A 21,845-nucleotide genomic window follows, 5' to 3' on the forward strand; every position below is an offset into this window, starting at 1 on the left:
CCCTTTTACATTACAAAAGTCATTTTGTTCAAGCTGATTGTCAGACAAGATGATTGCAATATCACAGCCCACACTCCACAAGTTCCTCTGTTGTTACATTGCCATGGCGAAAAAAAGTCATATGCTATGGAACACATGTTTGAAATCCTAGATACTGTCAACTTCTTTCTTATATATTTTTTATATGGCAACATCAAATGAAAAAAACAAAGCAAAATTTAATTTTTATTTAATGTATTTTTTATCACAGTCGGTATGTCCTTTCTGAATATACATTTAGTTACTGGTGAATCGTTATTTATCACTTCAAATTTTAGACATATTATGTTGCCTTTGTGTTTGTTGGTAAAGAATCTTTACATCTCTTAGAGCAATATGGAAGAACTTCAATAGTCTTTTACTGAATAAGATGGTCTTCAGAATTTTACTCTCACATATATATACACCAACCTTGAAGTCAATAAGTCCTCGAAATGTTTTTAAAAGAGTTATTATTGTGACATTACTTTCATCCCATTTTGTGTTTTTTATACAAAGGATGGTCATCATCATCTTCTCCCTTTTCTTCCTGAGGTTGTTGAAATATTTTCTTAGGTTGTGTCCTGTAAATGAATAATGATAAAGTTTTTTGTCAGCAATCTTTTTCCGATGACGTCCATATTTAACTTAATTATACTTTTGGAATAATAACCATCTCAGTTCAAGTATTAAATTGTTAATTTTTCAACAACAAATCCTTAAAAACAATAATATTTCAGCGATGTTTATGGGGTTCTTTTCACAAAATTGAATCAAACTGGCTCCTAGAGAATCATTTCTATCTCTCTTGACCCACAGAGTCCGGTGAACTATTTTCATCACTTGTGTCCATCATCAACTGAAAACTTGTTAAAATCTTCTACTCTGAAAATACTGATTCAATTGAGAAACTAAACTTGGCCACAATTGTTGTTTGGGTATCTAGTTACTAAATTGTGTCTTATTATCCAGCTTTTGAAACAACATGGTTAAAACAGAATATAGGGGTTAAATATAAGCTTTATAAAAAAAGCTGTTGTATGATTGCCAATAAGACAACTCTCCACAAGACACCAAATGACACAGAAATTAACAAACTATAGGTATCCATCCTGCCTTCAACAATGAGCAAAGCTCATACCACATAGAAATCAACTATTAAAGGCCCCAAAATGACAAATGTAAAACAATTCAAGTGAGAAATCTAACAGCCTAAGTTGTGTACATTATCAAAATGTTGTACCGATTGTCAATCTACACTATAACTGTCAAACCACTTTTTACAGTAGTTATTGCCCTTAATTTACATTTGTATTAATTTTTTGTACAACTTGCCTATTATCTTTTAAACTATAAAAGATGGAGGGAAACTTGAAATACCAAAATTATCATAAAGACAACAACCACAAATAAGTCAACCAGAGTGAAATTGGGACTGAATCAACTTTTTTCAGTTTGTGGTCTTTTTTTCCCACATGCATCTCCTTATGAGCTAACTTCAATTTTATGATTCAGCTTTTTTTTTGCAAGCATGCACTACTTTATTTTCTGGTATACATGTATCCTGCATTAAAAATACCTGACATTTCGCAAAATACATAGCAGATGTTAGTAATACAGCTGGATGATCTGCCTGGATCATAAACTAAAGCATATGATCTGACCAAGTTAAATATACAAACTTACTTCTGATAAGCTACATCCACCCAGAAAGGATTTTCTGCAGCTTCTTTAGCATGTCTCAGGATAGCCTCCCTTGGATTGCTCTCATATTTATCTGGTTTCCTCAGTATCATACTCTGTACAACATACTGTGACAAAGTAGCTCCTTTTTCTGCTAATCGTCCTCCTTCACCTGTTAGATAAATTTCAAAAGATTTTAATCTATGAATTCAGTTTTGTAATGCTATCAAACAAAATGAGATACCAGTAAGTATATTTGAATAATGTTAATTAATTTGATAAAACTGAATTCATGATCTCAATTGTGGCATATATTGTTATAATAATGTTAAGGACTCATATATTCAAGTATCCCTAATGCTGTATTTGTAAAAACTGTTTTATGGAGGTCTGTATCCTGGTCATTTTCAAACTTGTACAATAATTATAAAATATTATATTTTTTAAATAAGAAATAAACAGACATTTTATTATAATCAGTAAAATCTTAGTTATCACATGTTGATTTTTAGGCTAAATGTTACATTTACCCATTCAGTGAAAGGATTTTGAATGTTTTCTAATAGCTCAATAGTGAAAATAATATAAATATCATAAACCCGTTTGTTTGTTATGTGGCCATGAAATAATTTTTATCCTGGCTTTAGTATTACCTGGTCCAGTTATAGGTAAATCTGGGCGTCTAGATTTTAAAGGGTCTTTGCGTTGTCTTTCTTCAAATTTCCTTGTACTTGTAGGTCTAGCTTCTCTGAACATTGGTAAGGCATATGCTGCAACAAAAAGAAAAACATTATTTGTTGTTTTGGTTCCTGTTAGTTGTTTAACTACAAATTTCATATTGCACCGACTAACAAACAGATACATTTATAGATTATTTATGGTGCTAAATAAGGAAAAATCTTCAAGCTTTTAAACCTACTTTTTCATAAGTTTACAAGACAGACTTACGTGTGATAATCTGTGTCTTTGACAACACTTGCATCTGTTTAGACTCTCTGGGTTTCTTAACAACACAGAGCAGTGCTCCTCTGAAATGATAATGAATTATTTTATTTTAGTTGAATATAAACTATTACTATTTATTTAGACTAAAATACAATTTTAATTTTTGCGATATTGAGAAAAGTCCTGTTTGATTCCTATTTTTTTCTTCTTCAAAAGTCGAGTTTATACAACCACTGAATTACATGTTCCTGAATTGGGGACAGGTTTTTTCAGCATGTGGTGTGGTTAAACTTGTTTGAAGGTGCCTATTATTTTGATCTGAGTGTCTCTGATGATTCTTATGTAGATGAAATGTGTGTCAGGCATATTAAATTATAAGCCTGGTAGCTTTGATAACTGTTAACTCATCAGATGAATATAAATAGTATACATCATGCATACGTAGGAATATAAAATTTCAATGTAATAAGAATAAATGAGGAATATTAATAACTAAGTTACCTGTGACTTTTCTTTGGGTCGTAGAATAACTTTACAATGCCGTCTGCACTTCCAACAACTATTTGGTTTAACCTTGGATGCCATAAACATCTTACTACACTCTGTAATAAAAGAAAAACAATTAAAACTGTCTCTAGTTTGTAAATTCAAATTACACTTGAATAGCAAATTTATGAAATCAGAGGTACATAATAACTAGATTGTAAATGAAAATACATTGTGTATTGCAAATGATATAAAGAAACAAATGTAATATGTACAATTAAACAGTCACAAAGGTCAGCCTCCTATTGCACTAACTACTATAAAATTGCTTCATTTTTATGATGTATACCAAATTGCAGTTACAGCTATCAATCTATCAATAAGTTGAACATTTTATTAGGTATTTAAACAAATGTGTTAGTTTTTAATTGCTTCAAAGATAGAATATTTATAGAATGGAAGATTTTCAAGAAATATCTTACAGAGTCTGATATTTCAATTTCTGTCACAGTATCAAGTGTCTGTCTGTCCATAAATAGCAGCTTGCCTTTACCTTGACCTTTTTTAATTGACAAACCAGTTACCACCATTCTGTCATCTGGACTGAATATACAGTCAGTACTATATTAATGAAAACAAAATATGTGACAATGATTGAATTATAGTTTGCTAACTTAGGATAGCCACATTTAAAAAATTGTCATGTTAAAGCCTTCTACTGTGGCATACTAAATCACATCTATCTGACTTAAAGATCTGCCAAATTATGAGTTCTGCACATGAACTTAAATAAATAAGGAGGTTATTTTGAAATTTCGTGCCTTTTGAATTCAAATCATAGATTTATATGAAAAGCAAAACAGTAATAAATTCATTCTTATTACAACCTTATCCTTACATTTACTTGTTTGTTAGTGTGTTATCACACTTGTTCTCGAGATATTTAAAAAGATATCTACATTTGTTAATCAGTACTGCATTAAGAATGTTTTCCGGTATAAATAGATATAACTAGAATACTCATAAACTTTAAAATAAAATTATTAATCTAGTAAATGAAAGTTATTATACATTGCAAAAACTTTTCATTGGGGAGTTTAATGTATAGAACCAGATTGTGACAAATCATTTATTTAGATACAGGATTAAAATACATGTAAACAAAATATTATTAAAAATTAGATGAAAAAGAACTAAGAGTTACTTCCCATTAAAAATATTTCAAGCCAGTAAACCAGAAAAAAATAGCATTTATATTTAAAGTTATTAAGACAGAGTACAGGGTGACAACTGAGAATACAGGTAGGTATTAATTTTTTGAGTTGGATCAATTAAAATTAAATGTATATACCAAAGTGTAATCCCCCCATTATTCTCTATACTATGTCTATTCACCCCATTATTTGATACACTTATTACTTTTGCCTTTTTTTTTCTGTACCCACCCCCCTTATATTTTATATTCTGTATTCCAAATATAAACTGTCCAGCATATATGTGCAGTAGTAGTACTTACAAGTACATTTTAAATACAAACAAAAACATGAACTAGTACCTGACTAACAACAGTACATATAAAACAAACCTGTACAACCAAAAGAACACGGTTACTAAATTTATTTGGTCCTTCAACTGGATTAATCAACGTTAAGGTATATATGTATTTGTATATAACACTTACACTGGAAAGAAGTTTGTTAATCCATCTCTGGTTACAAGTGGTGTTTTAAAGTTTCTTATGTCCCATAATTTGACAGTATCATCGCCTGTAAATTAGAATAAAGTAAACAGACTTAAGCTCATAATTTAAATGAAATCGGAAAGGCTTGCAATGTCTAAATCATCATGTCAAGGGAAAAATATAACATCATTGATCACTATGACTAAATTAAAGAGGGTTTTTTTGGCATACTTTTATAAGGCCACACCAATTTGATTCCTTGTTCGACGGACCCGCCCGCACAAAACAGAATTCTTCAAAACAGAATTTTTATGCCCCACCTACGATAGTAGAGGGGCATTATGTTTTCTGGTCTGTGCTTCTGTGGGTCCATTCGTCCGTTCATTCATCCGTTCGTCCTTTCGTTCATCAGTTCTTCCATCCGTCCGTCTGTCCCGCTTCAGGTTAAAGTTTTTGGTCGTCAGGGTAGTTTTTGATGAAGTTGAAGTCCAACCAACTTCAAACTTAGTACAAATGTTCCCTATGATATGATCTTTCTAATTTTAATGCCAAATTAGAGTTTTTACCCTAATGTCACGGTCCACTGAACATAGAAAATAATATTGCGAGTGGGGCATTCGTGTACTGGGGACACATTCTTGTTTTATTTTTTTTTAATTCCTGCTTCCCGCATCCGGAAATGTATTCATGTTCATTTCCTGCACTGTTCTTTTGTAAATATTATAAAAAGATATCAACATTTGTTTTTAAAATCACAGTCTAGCCTGTATATAACGATTTTAAACATAAAAGCACTGCACCATGCTGTAAATATTTGTGAGAATATTTGTTTCAGCATGAAACCTATTTATCCAAAGTGGGAGTGCTCCAATTTTTAATTTATAACAGCGGATATACCTGTAAAGAACTAAAAATTGGTTTCATACCCCCTTACTTTTATTCCCTATCAAAAAATGTTTGCTGTTAGAATAAAGTACAAAGAAATTCTGAAGGATTTGCCTTCAACTGCAATTATATTGTATGCTGGCGACACAAAACTATCCATAGCTGCTGCATGTTTATACACCTGTCCTGATTGATTCAGGGGCTTGTTGTTCAGCAGTTATCGTTGACATTTGTTGATGTTGTTCATTGGTATTTTCCCGTTTGGATATATAAATTAGATCAATGGTTTTCCTGTTTGAATTGTGCACGCTAATAATTTTGGTGTCCTTTAGAGCTTGCTGTTTGGTCTGTGGCAAAGCCATGTTATTATTAGGTTGAGAACAACCCTCCCTCAGACAAGGGGTCATTTTACTGTCAGATGTTGAAAAGAAAATAGATATACCAAAGATTTGTATAGTTCTTCTATACAAAACCATTGAAAACTTCGAATTTTGTACTCAAAAAGAGGAGAGTTACATCATATTTTAAATAACTTTTATAAAAGAGGGGTCCATTTATTTTGAACAATATTAAACTGTTAAAGTAAATGTGTTAACATGGCTAAAGTCCAGGAATATTACAAAATTGGACATGTTTTGACCATTTAATACCAGATAGATATATAGTTCTTTGAGAAAATATGAGCCTTTTTGTACAAACAAGTATATTATAACTTATATTGATCCCTCATAAAACATGAAAAAGGCATATTTATAACATTAAGGGGTTGCCCCATAACTGATTATGACTTGTATGGAGAATTGTCTCATTGTCAGTCACACATACATAGACCAGATTTAATTATTTCTTGGTGAACAGGGAGGGAAAAATATTTCAGAAATTAAAGAAATGTCAAAGTACAAGTGATAAATCAAGTTTTAATATTGTCAAAACCTACTATTTAATGTTTACAAAAAAAATATATAATCGCTCGCCTTTACTTTAAGCTTCGCCTCAAAAATTTGCAAATTAAATATTTTTTGTTTTAAATTTTCCAATCGCTCGCTTGCCCCAAATTGTCCAAAAATCCGTAGAACAAGAAATAAAATTGGTGTGGCCTAAATATTTTTTTTTCATCAAATAAGAACCTGAAATTATCATTTCCCCAACAACATGGACTGAAAATTTTACCTGAGAACAAATGAAGTCAATTACTTATTCACATTGATTTTGGTTTTTTATTCAACATTTTTAATAAATTTTTTTTTAGTAACATATTGTGATTACCTCCCCTGGATGCTAAGACTCTATCATCATAGGAAAAACATAAACTAGAAGTGTCTGTGCCATTCATATGTGCTGTTCTGCTCACCATTCCAACATTAACCTAGAAACAGATTAATTGACTAAAATTATGCACATCCTGATAAACTGAAAACTATCAACAAATATAATATATAAATATATAATAATAGAGGGTTATTGCATGAACATTGGGGAATATTGTCCCGAGTAGAATTTTATATTGCACGAGCTTGTGAGTGCAATTTATGTTCTAAGAGGGACAATATTCTCCAATATTCATGCAATAACCCTTTTATTGTATAGTAATTTAATATTTAAAAGAAAAAAATCTGTTTAAACTAAGATTTTGTCGTTGATGACATCATGAAATTTTGAGGATTTATTGCACTAGTGCAATATTAGAATTTATTGCACGCTACCTTTTGTTTACTTTCTGTGGCAAATATTATATTGTTATGCAATAAAAAGATTATTGAAGTCAATAATATTTTAATTCAACAAAGATAACTAACCAGATAGTTTTTGTATACCACGAGTCCTCATTTAAAATCTAATATCAATTTTCTATCATCAACATTATCTTAGAGATTTATAACAAATTCTAGTGAACAGCAATTAAAAGATTCAACAGAAATAAGGAATCTTAATGTTGAGACAAATTCAATATTTTTCACTGTCAGTTCATATTTCAGAATATCACAAGTTTGAAGTTGCAAAATTTCCTCTATACAATTGAATGAGGTGTGAGGTTTAGATCAATGAGACATCAACTTTGAAAAGAAAATATGTCTTCCATTCAATTCTTATCTTTTTCATGTTTACTTTGAACTACTATAACCAAGTACAATTTCCACTATTTTTTTATCAATCCATGAAAACTGGATTGAACGTATTCATGAAAATAAATGAAGTCACAGTAACTTAAGGTCAAGTTACAGTAAATGGGCTATGTCACAGATTTCTTTAAAATTTTGCATGCAACTCTGGCTCGATGGACTTCAACTGAAAATCGAAAAAATAAGGCATTTATCTCAATTATCATTTGAAATATTACTGATTGAATTCTTACAAAATGGGTTAACATTTGTATAGAAAGCACATAAAATCGGCAAAAACCCTTCTAAAATTTGTCTTAAAATCGCCAAATCTCTAATTCTACTCCATTAATTTTTCTTAAAAAACTATATGTTGTTGGTACATAAATTTGCGTTATAATGATGCAAAATAAAGATAGGGTCACCGACTTCGTTTTTACGGTTTACATCATTCAAAGTTGCGTTCTTTGTGAAAAAATCCAGCAAAACGTCGAAATAATCGTAACGTTATCGCTTTGAAGGCTGTAAAACGTTGATTTTTTATGTTTTTCACTACCAACAAGGTAACAAATTGATTATTAGACAAAAAACGAAGTCGGTGACCCTATGATTATTTTATATCATTAAAACAGAAATTTCTGTGTCAACAATATATAGTTTTTTAAGAAAAATCTATGGAGTAGAATTAGAGATTTGGCGATTTTAAGACAAATTTTAGAAGGTTTTTCAACGATTTTATGTGCTTTCTATACAAATATTCACCCATATTAAAAGAAATCAATCTGCAATTTTTCAGATAATAAAAGAGATAAATGTACTATTTTTTCGATTTTCAGTTGTAGTTCAACGAGCCAAGGTTGCATGCAAATTTTTAGCAAAATCTGCGACATAGCCCAGTTACTGTTCCTTGACCTTAAACTTACAAAATTTTTATTATGGTCCCATATTTGTATTGAACCATCCTGACAACCACATGCTATCCATCGTCCATCAGTACTATAACAACAAGCTGTGGGAATACATTTTCTCCCTTGTTGTGTTTTAGGTTTCATTATATTCTTATGTTTTTTACATCCTGTGTTGACATCCCAAAGTCTAACAGATCTGAAATATCAAATATATATATTTGTCAACAATAATGATGAATCATTAACCATACTTGTCAATTATTTTTTTAATTATTTCAAATAGCACACCTTCTACGTGACAGGAAATAAGCAAATTGTCTACCCTAGTAAAACTTTATTCCATATTATTTATTCTTCCAGCTTAAAAATATACATTAAAATCAGAAAAGATTTTTCTTACATCTTTTCCCATTATAACTAAATAAGAAACTTTGTCAAATATTTCTGAAATCTTGGTTGACCCACTTCTAAATTCCGACTATGGTTAAGTTGACATTATAAAGAATTGTAATCTCTCTGGTGATCAGCTTTTGATATGTCAGCTGTCATGAGCTTTGACTCTGAGCTAATGATGATTGTATTCAGCAGAACTTTTTCAAATGCAATTTTAATATGATTTCCATGTTTAAAACACTTTTGACATTATGGTTTCTGGATTATTTTTTTTTAAAGTAAACAATCTAAAAGCTTGAAAAATATAAACAAGAAAGTCTTCAATATAGCTTGAGATAAACTTTCCTGAATGAACAGTTTGGACAGGTAGCATTCTGTTTATGATTACCTATATAGCCATGTTTTCTTCAGTAAAAAGACAATATAAAAATCTTACGCATCATTTGAACATGTCATGAACTCTTCTCTGACTTTTGGGTTCCAACATCCACCATTTAACATTGCAGTGTGACCCTAAAAAAATGTTATAATTTTTTGTTTGTTTGTTTGTTATTTGATTTGCAAATTCATCATGCATTTACTCATTACAAAATATTCAAACACCTAAACTGTTGGTTAATATCCAGAGACATGCTTTAGTCTTGAAATGCTAAATGCTTTTGACAAGAAAGGGTCTATTGGACAATAATGATTGCAAACATTCACACACATACATTTTTTCAAATTTCAACCATGACAATAAAAATAGTGCCAAATGATTTGACTGACAAAATGTTATATTAGTGCCATAGTGAATTGTGTAAATGTAATTTCTATTAATAGGTGACATGAACCTGAAAATGAATATGAATACGAATATGTTATTGAATCAAGATGTTGGGCCCATAATATAGTGTTATTAACTGGCTGTTTCTGTATTGGCACTGGTATAGATTCTCAGTCAGCTGTATTGGCCCTCGACCCTACGGGTCTCGAGGCCAATACAGCTGACCGAGAATCTATACCAGTGCCAATACAGAAACAGCCAGTTCATAACACTTTTATTAAATGATTATAAGAGAATTAACCAGATGCTCCGCAGGGCGTAGCTTTATACGACCGCAGAGGTTGAACCCTGAACGGTTGGGGCAAGTATGGACACAACATTCAAGCTGGATTCCGCTCTAAATTTGGATTGTGATTAAATAGTTGACACAGCATAGGTTTCTGACACAGAATGAATGTATTCAAATGAACTTAAAATTTTTGTTTTCTCTTAGAGCAATTCACTATGCTGTTGAATATTAATCCTCTCAAAAAAATGTTTGAAGAAATTTTCTTTTTATTTATGAAATTTCAAATGAGAAAAATTGAACCCCATTTTTTAATCACATCCCCCTTTCCCTTATTCCAAAACTAATTTCAATTAAAATATTCTAATGGAGTTTGCAACAATTACTACTCATTTAAATACATCATAAAATATTAAGATGTAAAAAAAACCTGCTTGTTATCACTGAATGGTAAAGATTATTTAAATTTATCAGTTGGTAGTAAAAAGTGAATATACATTGTATATTGTATATAACAAAGATTTAAGTTGATTCTGGACAAAGAAAGATAACTCCAATTAAAAAAAAGTCTTGCAGATATTTCTTGCTTACTATACTGGACAAAGAAAGATAACTCTCAATTAAAAAAAAAATTGCTATTTCACAATATTGTGAAATTAGATATTTCTTGCCATTGCACAATACTGTGCAATTGAAAAGACTTGCTATTGCACAATACTTAATATAATAATTTTAGATCCTGATTTGGACCAACTTGAAAACTGGGCCCATAATCAAAAATCTAAGTACATGTTTAGATTCAGCATATCAAAGAGGCCCAAGAATTTATTTTTTGTTAAAATCAAACTTAGTTTAATTTTGGACCCTTTGCACTTTAATTTAGACCAATTTTAAAACTGGACCAAAAATTAAGAATCTACATACACAGTTAGATTCGGCATATCAAAGAACCCCAGTTATTCAATTTTTGATGAAATCAAACAATGTTTAATTTTGGACCTCGATTTGGGCCAACTTGAAAACTGGGCCAATAATCAAAAATCTAAGTACATTTTTAGATTCAGCATATCAAAGAACCCCAAGGTTTCAATTTTTGTTAAAATCAAACTAAGTTTGATTTTGGACCCTTTGGACCTTAATGTAGACCAATTTGAAAACGGGACCAAAAATTAAGAATCTACATACACAGTTAGATTCGGCATATTAAAGAACCCCAATTATTCAATTTTGATGAAATCAAACAAAGTTTAATTTTGGACCCTTTGGGCCCCTTTTTCCTTAACTGTTGGGACCAAAACTCCCAAAATCAAAACCAACCTTCCTTTTATAGGCATAAACCTTGTGTTTAAATTTCAAAGATTTCTATTTACTTATACTAACGCTATGGTGCGAAAACCAAGAAAAATGCTAATTTGGGTCCCTTTTTGGCCCCTAATTCCTAAACTGTTGGGACCGAAACTCCCAAAATCAATACCAACCTTCCTTTTGTGGTCATAAACATTGTGTTTAAATTTCATTGATTTCTATTCACTTTAACTAAAGTTATTGTGCAAAAACCAAGAATAATGCTTATTTGGGCCCTTTTTTGGCCCCTAATTCCTAAACTGTTGAAACCAAAACTCCCAAAATCAATCCCAACCTTTCTTTTGTGGTCATAAACCTTGTGTTAAAATTTCATAGATTTCTATTCACTTAAACTAAAGTTATAGTGCGAAAACCATTTGAAGAAAATGCTTATTTGGGCCCTTTTTGGCCCCTAATTCCTAAAATGTTGGGACCAAAACTCCCAAAATCAATACCAGCCTTCCTTTTATGGTCATAAACCTTGTGTTAAAATTTCATAGATTTCTATTCACTTTTACTAAAGTTAGAGTGCGAAAACTAAAAGTATTCGGACGACGACGACAACGACGACAACGACGACGCAGACGACGACGCCAACATGATAGCAATATACGACGAAAATTTTTTCAAAATTTGCGGTCGTATAAAAACCGGAAGTGAACGTCCCGTATTAGCCCATGGGCCAATACAGCTTTTTTCCCGCTTTTTTCTGTATTGGCCCTGTTTTTTTCCGTTTCAAAACTTTAAGACGTTACAAAACATTGCACATCATTTAACCTGTTTATTTTATGACTTTAATTTTAAAAAATATTATACAAATGTTTTTATGCATAACGATACTTCCAAAGTTAAGTAATGGCGTAAGAAATTGAAAACCGGAAGTGAACGTCCTGTATTAGCCCTAGGAATAATACGACTTTTTTCCCGCTTTTTTCTGTATTGGCCCTGTTTTTTTCAGAATTGGCCCTGTCCGAAGAGCAATATTTAATCTTGATTTATATCGACAGTGGAACGTTTTTAGTATTGCACATGCTGATTTATCCGTATTAGGGCTTATTTGCTCATATCATTTAATAAACTTTCATATGTAAATATCAATATCAAATGCAATTAGTTTGAAGATATCTTAAACTGAAAAAATAAGCTCAATATATGAAGTAAATGTAAAAGAAAAAGTTACTAATATTTTTTACTCTAGAGTAACATGTACTTTAACTTACTAGTTATTGGAATGAAAGTTTCATTTTATTTTAAAACAAGATTCACATCTCACTAAATGACTGTTATAATGTGATTTTCTGCTGTGATTAAATACCTTTGTATTAGCTACATCATTTATATATGGATCTCCTTTCATACACTCTAACACCTTATGACCATCTCGATCTAAAACTTTAGGCTCACAGTTACCAGACACAACTAGAATCTTATGGCCCATAGAACTGTACTTTTATAAATACCTTTGTATTAGCTACATCATTTTTATATGGATCTCCTTTCATACACTCTAACACCTCATGACCGTCTCTATCTAAAACTTTAGGCTTACAGTTCCCAGACACATCTTGAATCTTATCACCCGTAGAACTGTACTGTTATAAATACCTTTGTATTAGCTACATCATTTATATATGGATCTCCTTTCATACACTCTAACACCTCATGACCGTCTCGATCTAAAACTTTAGGCTTACAGTTACCAGACACAACTAGAATCTTATCACCCGTAGAACTGTACTGTAACTGTCTTATAGGATGACTACAATAGGCAAGAAAAAAATAAATAAAATATGGATTTTTCATTTGTAATTTCAGGTTCTTTTTATAGCTTAACGGTACTATGTGGTATGGTTTTTGTTCATTACTGAACACTGTACAATTCTATGTTATTTGGTCTCTGGTAGAGAATTGTCTCATTATCAATCAAAAATTCTAATTTTTATATTAGCCAAATCCTCAAATATTCTTTTATATGTTTTTGTCTTTATCTTTGTTGATGGTAAAGCTGTCTTGTATCTATATTTCAAACCTGTACTTTTCATTATCTTATCTAATGTCATTTCTGAATGGTTATTGAATATAAAACTGCTCCATTTTTGTGCTTGTTAAATGGTTTAAATACCAATAAAACTAACATAAAACAAATATAAACTAACTTTTTATTCTAAAGTAATATAAATGTCAGTTGGTAAGTTAAGTATTTCATGCATGTTCATGAAGAAGTAAAATTAAATATTCAAGTCAGAGCTTTAAATGTATTTTAACATGTGATAGGTATGAATGTCTAAGTGATATATTTATATAATTAATGTCTGTCTCATTGATGTATACATAAAATCTGCTTAATTCATATTTGAGTATTGGAATGTGCTTTCCTAATGATTTACCTTTCACATGGCTGGATTTGTCTGAAATACCGTAATGAAGCATCCATTCCGGCAAAATCAAAGAATTTGACCTGATAATCATTGCCTCCTGTCACTAATCTAGCTCCTGAAGGATCCAAAGTTAAGGCTGATACCTACAATGTATTGATAAAAATTTACAACTGTACCAGTCATAATATTCAACTTTAAAGAAATTTATGAAATGCCTATAGTTATGCAGTGTTGGGTTGAGAAAACCAGCGCATGGAAAATATTAAAGGAGGAAAAAAGTTACCGGTAATGTATAATCTTTAAAAAAAAAATGCAAACACATATTTTAAATTTGTCTTTAAACTACTTCCCCATTTTTTTTCATATCCTAATTCTAAAATTTACTGTCACTTTTTAGTAAGTTTTAATTGTTATGAATGTTATTTTGTTTTTTATCCATCCTTGCAACAAAAAGATTTTCCATACAGTCAATGACAATGCATATAACAGTTTGAGTTTCACAAGAGTTTATTGTTCATCTTGAGAGAAGCCATTTACAAAACTAATGACATGAAAGATTTATTTACTTATTGTCAGCATTTTTGACAAAGTGTAATTGTAACTGTAATAGGTGCATTATTCTTCATAGAAAACAAAAAAGCAGACCTGTTGTGTTGAAGACTCATTTTGGCATTTAGGCTGTTTTATGCTTTTTGGTCAGGTTGTTGTCTCTTTGAGACGTTCCCTGTTTTCCCTTTAAATTCTATATACATTTTATAATATTCAATCATTTCTAGCTTTTATTTCAATATAAGATAGCATATGGTAATTAAATAATTAGACAGCACCCAACATCACAAAAAAAACAACAAGAATGTGTCAAAAGTACATGGACACCCCACTCCCACAATCATTTTCTATTTTCAGTGGACCATGAAATTTGAATCAAAATTAGACAGATCATATCATAAGGAACATGTGCTCTTAGTTTCAAGTTGATTGGACTTCAACTTCATCAAAAACTACCTTGACCAAAAACTTTTAATATGAAGCAGGACAGATGGATGAACAAACAAAGGAAGGAATGGACACACAGATCTAAAACTATATAGATGTAGTAATGCCCAGTGCACCCCCTTCTTTATCTAGTAATATTTTTAACACTGCTTGCTGGTATTCTTCTGCTTGTCTTAATAAACATATTTTATAACAGTGTGTCCTAATCATATTGAAATACTTGTAATCATTAGTATGTAATTAATGTTGATGGCTCTGCTCCTTGTGGCCACTTTGGTTAGCAATAAAATATCTGTTTGTTTTTTTGTTTAATGCACTTAAGTGGGGAATAAAACCCAGTCATCTAGATGACTGATGATGATTCTTTCATGATTAACCACCTCATATATGTAGTAATTTAATAATCTCTGTTGGATATTGGAAAACTTTTTTCTGTGTACTGTTATGCAGCCAAGTCAGTTCCATACATGCCCACTTACCGTTTTAGCACCATGATTGAGACTTATTTCATGACTAGATGGAATCTTTTGATCTAATGTCTGAAAAGATACAATATATTTGTCATGGTTAATGAAACTGCAAAAACTAACCAGATGATCCGCAGGGCGCAGCTTTATACGACCGCAGAGGTTGAACCCTGAATGGTTGGGGCAAGTATGGACACAACATTCAAGCTGGATACAGCTCTAAATTTGGATTCTGATTAAATAGTTGACAAAGCATAGGTTTCTGACACAGAATGAATGTGGTCTAATGAACTTAAAATTTTTGTTTTGCCTTAGAGCAATTCACTATGCTGTTGAATATTAATCCTCTCAAAAAAAAAATTGTAGAAATTTCTATTTTTTTATGAAATTTCAAATTAGAAAAATTGACCCCCCCCCCCCATTTTTTTTTCACATTCCCCTATCCTTTATTCCAAAACTGATCTCAATTCAAATTGTTAATGGAGTTTGCAACAATAATTACTCATTTAAATACATCATAAAATATCAAAATGTAAAATCAGCTTATTATCACTGAATGGTAAAGATTAGATCCTGATTTGGACCAACTTGAAAACTGGGCCCATAATCAAAAATCTAAGTACATGTTTGGATTCAGCATATCAAAGAACCCCAAGAATTCAATTTTTGTTAAAATCAAACTAAGTTTAATTTTGGACCCTTTGGACTTTAATGTAGACCAATTTGAAAACAGGACCAAAAATTAAGAATCTACATACACAGTCAAAGAACCCCATTTATTCAATTTTTGATGAAATCAAACAAAGTTTGATTTTGGACCCTAATTTGGACCAACTTGAAAACTGGGCCAATAATCAAAAATCTAAGTACATTTTTAGATTCAGCATATCAAAGAACCCCAAGGATTCAATTTTTGTCAAAATCAAACAAAGTTTAATTTTGGACCCTTTGGGCCCCTTATTCCTAAACTGTTAGGACCAAAACTCCCAAAATCAATACTAACCTTTCTTTTATTGTCATAAGCCTTTAGTTTAAATTTCATAAATTTCTATATACTTATATTAAAGTTATGGTGCGAAAACCCCCCAAAAATGCTTATTTGGACCCTTTTTTGGCCCCTAATTCCTAAACTTTAAGGACCAAAACTCCCAAAATCAATACCAATCTTCCTTTTGTGGTCATACACCTTCTGATTAAATTTCATAGATTTCCATTCACTTATACTTAAGTTATGGTGCAAAAAAGTTGATTCAACTACTATTCTATACAAAGAAAGATAACTCCAATTGATTTCTAATTACTTAAAAACCAAGAAAAATGCTTATTTGGACACCTTTTTGGCCCCTTACTCCTAAACTGTTAGAACCAAAACTCCCAAAATCAATCCCAACCTTCCTTTTGTGGTTATAAACCTTGTGTCAAAATTTCATAGATTTCTATTTACTTAAACTAAAGTTACTGTGTGAAAAAAAAGAATATGCTTATATGGGCCCTTTTTGGCCCCTAATTCCTAAAATGTGTTGGGATCAAAACTCCCAAAATCAATCTCAACCTTCCTTTTGTGGTCATAAACCTTGTGTTAAAATTTCATAGATTTCTATTCACTTTTACTAAAGTTAGAGTGCGAAAACTAAAAGTATTCGGACTACGACAACAACGACGACGCCAACGTGATAGCAATATACGACGAAAAATTTTCAAATTTTGAGGTCGTATAAAAACAGGTGAAAATTTAATCCCCACTTAATCTACTCCTATAAAGACTTTATCACTTATAACAGTTTATACCTGTTTATACAGGTTCTAAGGGAACAGTCAATTTTATTTTTTTATTGCCAGTTTATTTAGAAATACATGTACATGCTAAACTAATTCATTAGGATACTTGTATTGGCAATACTAAATAGATATACAATGTTGTAGAATTCTTTTTATTCCTTGGAAAGGTAAAAATTGAAGATAAGTTTGCATGGGAAGTAAATTTCTAATTTTCAGATAAACTATCTTTCAATGTACAACTGAGCATGGAAGTTAGAAAGATTTTGAAGTTTAGAAAACTGAACTCCCAACTAAGTCTATTTGATATAACTCATACCTCTTCTTCTTCCTCAGAATCATCATCATCAGAATCATATTTCTGGCTTTGTTTTAATTTATCCTCTACAACAGGCCCAAATCCAGGTGGTAATGGGGGACCTATCATTTCATCATCATTTGAACTTGTTTTTATTTTGGGTTTTCCAGAAGTTTTGTCAGATTCAGAATCAGATGAGTCACTTGAATCACTGCCTGAGCTACTGCTGGATTTATCTGGTTTTGTAGTTTGTTTAGTTTCTGCGTCTTCGTGGTGTTCAATATTACCTGTGTTATAAAGATACATGCATTTGAGAAGATAATGATGGCCTTTAAAATCCAAGTACAAGTTTATTTGTTTGTAATCATGGATAAAATAAACAGATATTCTGAATAGATAAATAGGGGGTAGAGAGACACACTCTGAAAACTGGTTTGACCTATTCTTCATAACCCTGAACTAAGCCAAACATCATGATGGTATAACAGTTGAGTGCTCACTGCAAGCACAGAGAGTCCTAAGTTTTAGTTTAATGTAAGATTTGCTAAATACAACAACCTAAGATTGAGCAGAATTAATATGCCTAGGAAGTAATACAAGCCAATTGTTAACTCCCAAAAGGGATTTATGATTTAATTATTTTTAGATAACTGCATTAAATTTTGAAGGATGTATATTACATTTTGTACTTCCAAATTAATAGTACAAAAAACTGTACATGTAACTAAGGTTACAACTAATGATATTGCATTATTAAACCTCAGAAATATGTCTAATTGGTCAGAGAAAAAACGTTACAAATTGAGTTAACTGGCTATGTTATACATTTTGAATATGAAAATGGCCATGATGTGGCATTTGAACAAATTTCTATTTCTTATCTTACCATGTGTTCTCTCTATAGCTGTTTTTCTAGCCTCTTCAAACATGGCATTTATATCAAAGGACCTTGGCTTCTTCTGTGTTCCTATAAACAAATAAAACTTATTTTGAATTTGTTTATTCAATGACAAAATTAAGAATGGAAATGGATGTATACATGTAAGCATATTCCTTGCTACTGTCTATATGTTTAAACAATAAAGGCTCCATTATAAATTTAAAGTCCCTAGATGATAGATTTCTATAATTTAATAGGTTACTTTCATCATAATAAAGTTAATATGTAGATGCAATGGTACATGTAAATAAAATAATGTCACCATATGTGACTACCATGCAGTTTTGATTTCATTATTATTTTGTCAGCAAATGACTGATAACAAATTAAATTGATTGCACTGCCAAGTGTACATTAACAATCTTTGACAAATTCATAATTAACAATAGCAATATAAAAATTCTGTAAAATCTTTTAATTTTCTTTTTAAATTACTGCAGAGACTGCCCTTGAAAGTAAAAAAATATTGCAAATCAGAACTGATTTTTATAGAAATAAATCTGGTTATTTTACTAAAATTTAACCATTAACAGATTTAACTTAGGCAGTTGCTACATGTATTTGCAGGCACTAGCAAATTTGGTATGTTGCCAGCTCTGATCAAATTATGTAATTCAAGCCTACAAAATAGCCCATTTCTGTAGAAATGGATATTTTACAGGCAATAGCAATGAATTTGTTGCTGGCACATGAAAAATAGAAATATGTTATTTTGCTTGTTATACATTCTTTTAGTTATTTGTACTTTAACTGATAAATGCTTTAAAAACAATTATATGTGTCTCAAATACATGAAATATTGTTAATTTTTTTCTTATTTTAAAACTACTGGTATATATCAGTAATTATTTGACTCTTTTATTTTTAGCTGTGCACATTCTCATAGCCTATAGTACTTTTCAGAAGTAAATATCAAATTCACTCTTTACAAAGAACATGCAGACAACAAATTCATTATATTGCTGGTGCAGTTAAAATAGCAATAGCTTTAGCTGTATAAAAATGTTAATTTTGACACAAAATCCTGAAGGAAGTACACTAAATCCAGAAGACCAGAACTCTCATTTACTTTCGCACCCTATGTCTGTTTTTAACTTTTTTGAAAACAGCCTTTCTTTGAATTAAAAGTTTAAATGTCTGAATCAATAGGTCACTTTGAAAACTGTATAAATATAAGAAATAAAGTGTGGCAGGTAGGTGATACTAACATAAATGAAGAGATGAATGAAAAATAAACAAATTGATGCCCAATTTATATGATACCAAAGCTGTCAGTCTGCTCAAGAAGCAACAGAGCAGCCCATCTATTTTGGATGGGCAAATATCCATTTTTGATATATGACAAACTCAGCTTGTCTGGCAAAACAGGCGACTTTGGAGATCGATGCAGGGTAACACGGATGACTGAATAACACTGTTATTATCCGAATAACACTGTTATTATCTGAATAACACTGTTATAATCTGAACAACACTGTTATTATTGGGATTACACTTGTGATGACCAAATACATGTAACACTTGAAATTTTAATATTATCACATATTGGTGACTTTTGAACATTGATTATTGAATAATAATGTATTATCTATGTATTTTATAAGTTAAAAAAATTAATTACAAAAAGCAGATTATTTCATAAAGATAATTTTGAATTTAGTGTTTACATCGAACATGGCAGCCATTGTGATTTCTGTGGTCGCCATATTCGATGAACACACTAAATTTTAAAAGTTTTTTTCTGAACTGATCTGCTTCCTCTAAATCATTTATAAGTCATAAAATACAATGATAATATACTATTAAATAATAATCAATGTTTAAAAGTCACCAATATGTGCTAATATTGAAATTCCGTCAAAAACTTGGTTTAAGTGAACATAATTTGTGTGTTTAGGAGCGAATTCTAGACAGTTCGGCACCCAGACAAATGTGTTATTTATTTGTCTCCTGCACTATTTATAACATTATTGTCAATATTGTACATTGTTTCTTTGAATATGGATCTTATTAAGTGGTTTATTAAGGTCTTTCCTCTTCCCGATGAAAGACCTTATTGTTTTTCTAATGTTTTTCTTTTTTCTTTTTTTTTTATTCTTCCAACATTTGTTTGGCAAGCCCTCCTACCGCTTCTATTGGAGTTATCAATACCAAATTTGAACCATCGATAGACCTTATAATGAACTGTTACCTGATGAACTTTTGTAGGATTTCATTAGCCCCTTAAGAAGTTATCTCCCTTTTATTGATTTTTTTCAACATGGCCCCCCCTCGTTGTTTTAAAAGATATCATGACCTTATTTGGACAAAAGGTACATCTCATCATTATGTATTACCTTATGAGGCTGAATAGGATTTCATCGTCCCCTATGAGAGTTATATCCCCTTGAAACAATTTCTTTCCTTTGCATTTTTCTCAAAAAGTATTAGAGATATAATCAATTTGAAAATGGCAACATGTACAGGAACAAGATGGCCATGTTAATGAACATATACAATCATTTTGTTATTAACCCTTATAAGGAGTTATTCCCATTGAAATTTTGTTTAAACGAGGTGCCGGATTGTCTTGGTGCCGATTTGTGCGGATACCGAAATGTCCAAAATGGATGGCCAAAAAGTCTTCGGACTTGGGTGCTGATTTGTCTTGTTACCGTTAGGAGCGTCGTCACTTCCGTTGAGGAATCAGCACTGTTGTCATTAGGGAATTGTGATTAAGTAACTACATAACAACCATTATTTCTAGTTTATCCAGCACTATGAGCATCACTTAGACACTTTATGAACGGCAATAGTGCAGGGATACAGGTGATCCCCTCTATCTGGTAAATGACGTGATAAAGTTGTACATAATTGATAAGTTTTATCCGGTGATAGAAAAAATCGAAAGTGGTCTATTAATTCAAATTGATATCGTATTTCTGAGACTACTGTGTGGAACTATAATTTCTGAAAATCAACAATGATTAGGTTATTTCCGTCTGTTTTCAACTTAATTCAAGTCACAGTAGTTAGTTAATGGAGAGAGTTGATCAATGGAACTTGTTTGTTTTCGATTCACCCAATTATTTATCTATTCTTAAAAACTATGTAGTAATCTATTGTTCTGCATTTTATGTTTACCTAAATCAGATTTTTTGTTTTCCATATTGTCTGCCATTTTGGATTCTTCGTCAACAATGCGTTTATGATATAAAAGCTGGACCGATGTCGTAATCAATATTCCGGAAAATCACCCCAAACTCATTGTCTTTTCTCGGATTAGTGTAAAAGTCGACTATATTGGAATAGACATCGATAAAACATTAAATATAGCATTGCATAGGGAAATTAGGATAATATCTTATTTAACATGTATTCATCGAGGATATCTGACATGACCTCGACCAGAGGTAACATCGAAGAGTCATTCATTGTTCTCGGCTGGTTTAATTGTCTATAATCAAGACATAAACAAACTAGTCAACGATTGAAGTATATTTAGTTTAAAAATATT

The 21,845-nt window shown here is 31.1% G+C and overlaps 1 protein-coding gene across 1 annotated transcript; it reads right to left on the reverse strand.

Annotated features, from left to right (window-relative positions):
- Positions 1–212: 212 nt before the first annotated feature.
- Positions 213–21,562, reverse strand: LOC134687215 (WD repeat-containing protein 70-like). The gene is made up of 16 exons (XM_063547343.1): positions 21,473–21,562; positions 18,296–18,376; positions 17,431–17,696; positions 15,348–15,407; positions 13,882–14,015; positions 13,100–13,253; positions 9,535–9,611; positions 8,721–8,901; positions 6,965–7,064; positions 4,814–4,898; positions 3,615–3,753; positions 3,148–3,248; positions 2,650–2,729; positions 2,355–2,471; positions 1,705–1,873; positions 213–602 (listed from the first exon to the last, which is right to left on the reverse strand). The coding sequence occupies exons 1-16, from the start codon at positions 21,507–21,509 to the stop codon at positions 509–511; spliced, it is 1,875 nt and encodes a 624-aa protein (XP_063403413.1). The 5' UTR covers positions 21,510–21,562; the 3' UTR covers positions 213–508.
- Positions 21,563–21,845: the final 283 nt, after the last annotated feature.

Source organism: Mytilus trossulus, chromosome 1 (genome assembly GCF_036588685.1).
Source record: "Mytilus trossulus isolate FHL-02 chromosome 1, PNRI_Mtr1.1.1.hap1, whole genome shotgun sequence".
Taxonomy (NCBI): domain Eukaryota; kingdom Metazoa; phylum Mollusca; class Bivalvia; order Mytilida; family Mytilidae; genus Mytilus; species Mytilus trossulus.

Coding starts and splice junctions, on each gene's coding strand:
- LOC134687215 (XM_063547343.1), bottom strand. CDS start 21,509: ATGGCAGACAATATGGAAAACAAAAAATCTGATTTAG. Junction 7,065..8,720: donor GGGACCATAATAAAAATTTT/GTAAGTTTAAGG, acceptor ATCTGTTTCTAG/GTTAATGTTGGAATGGTGAG. Junction 2,730..3,147: donor GACCCAAAGAAAAGTCACAG/GTAACTTAGTTA, acceptor TTATCATTTCAG/AGGAGCACTGCTCTGTGTTG.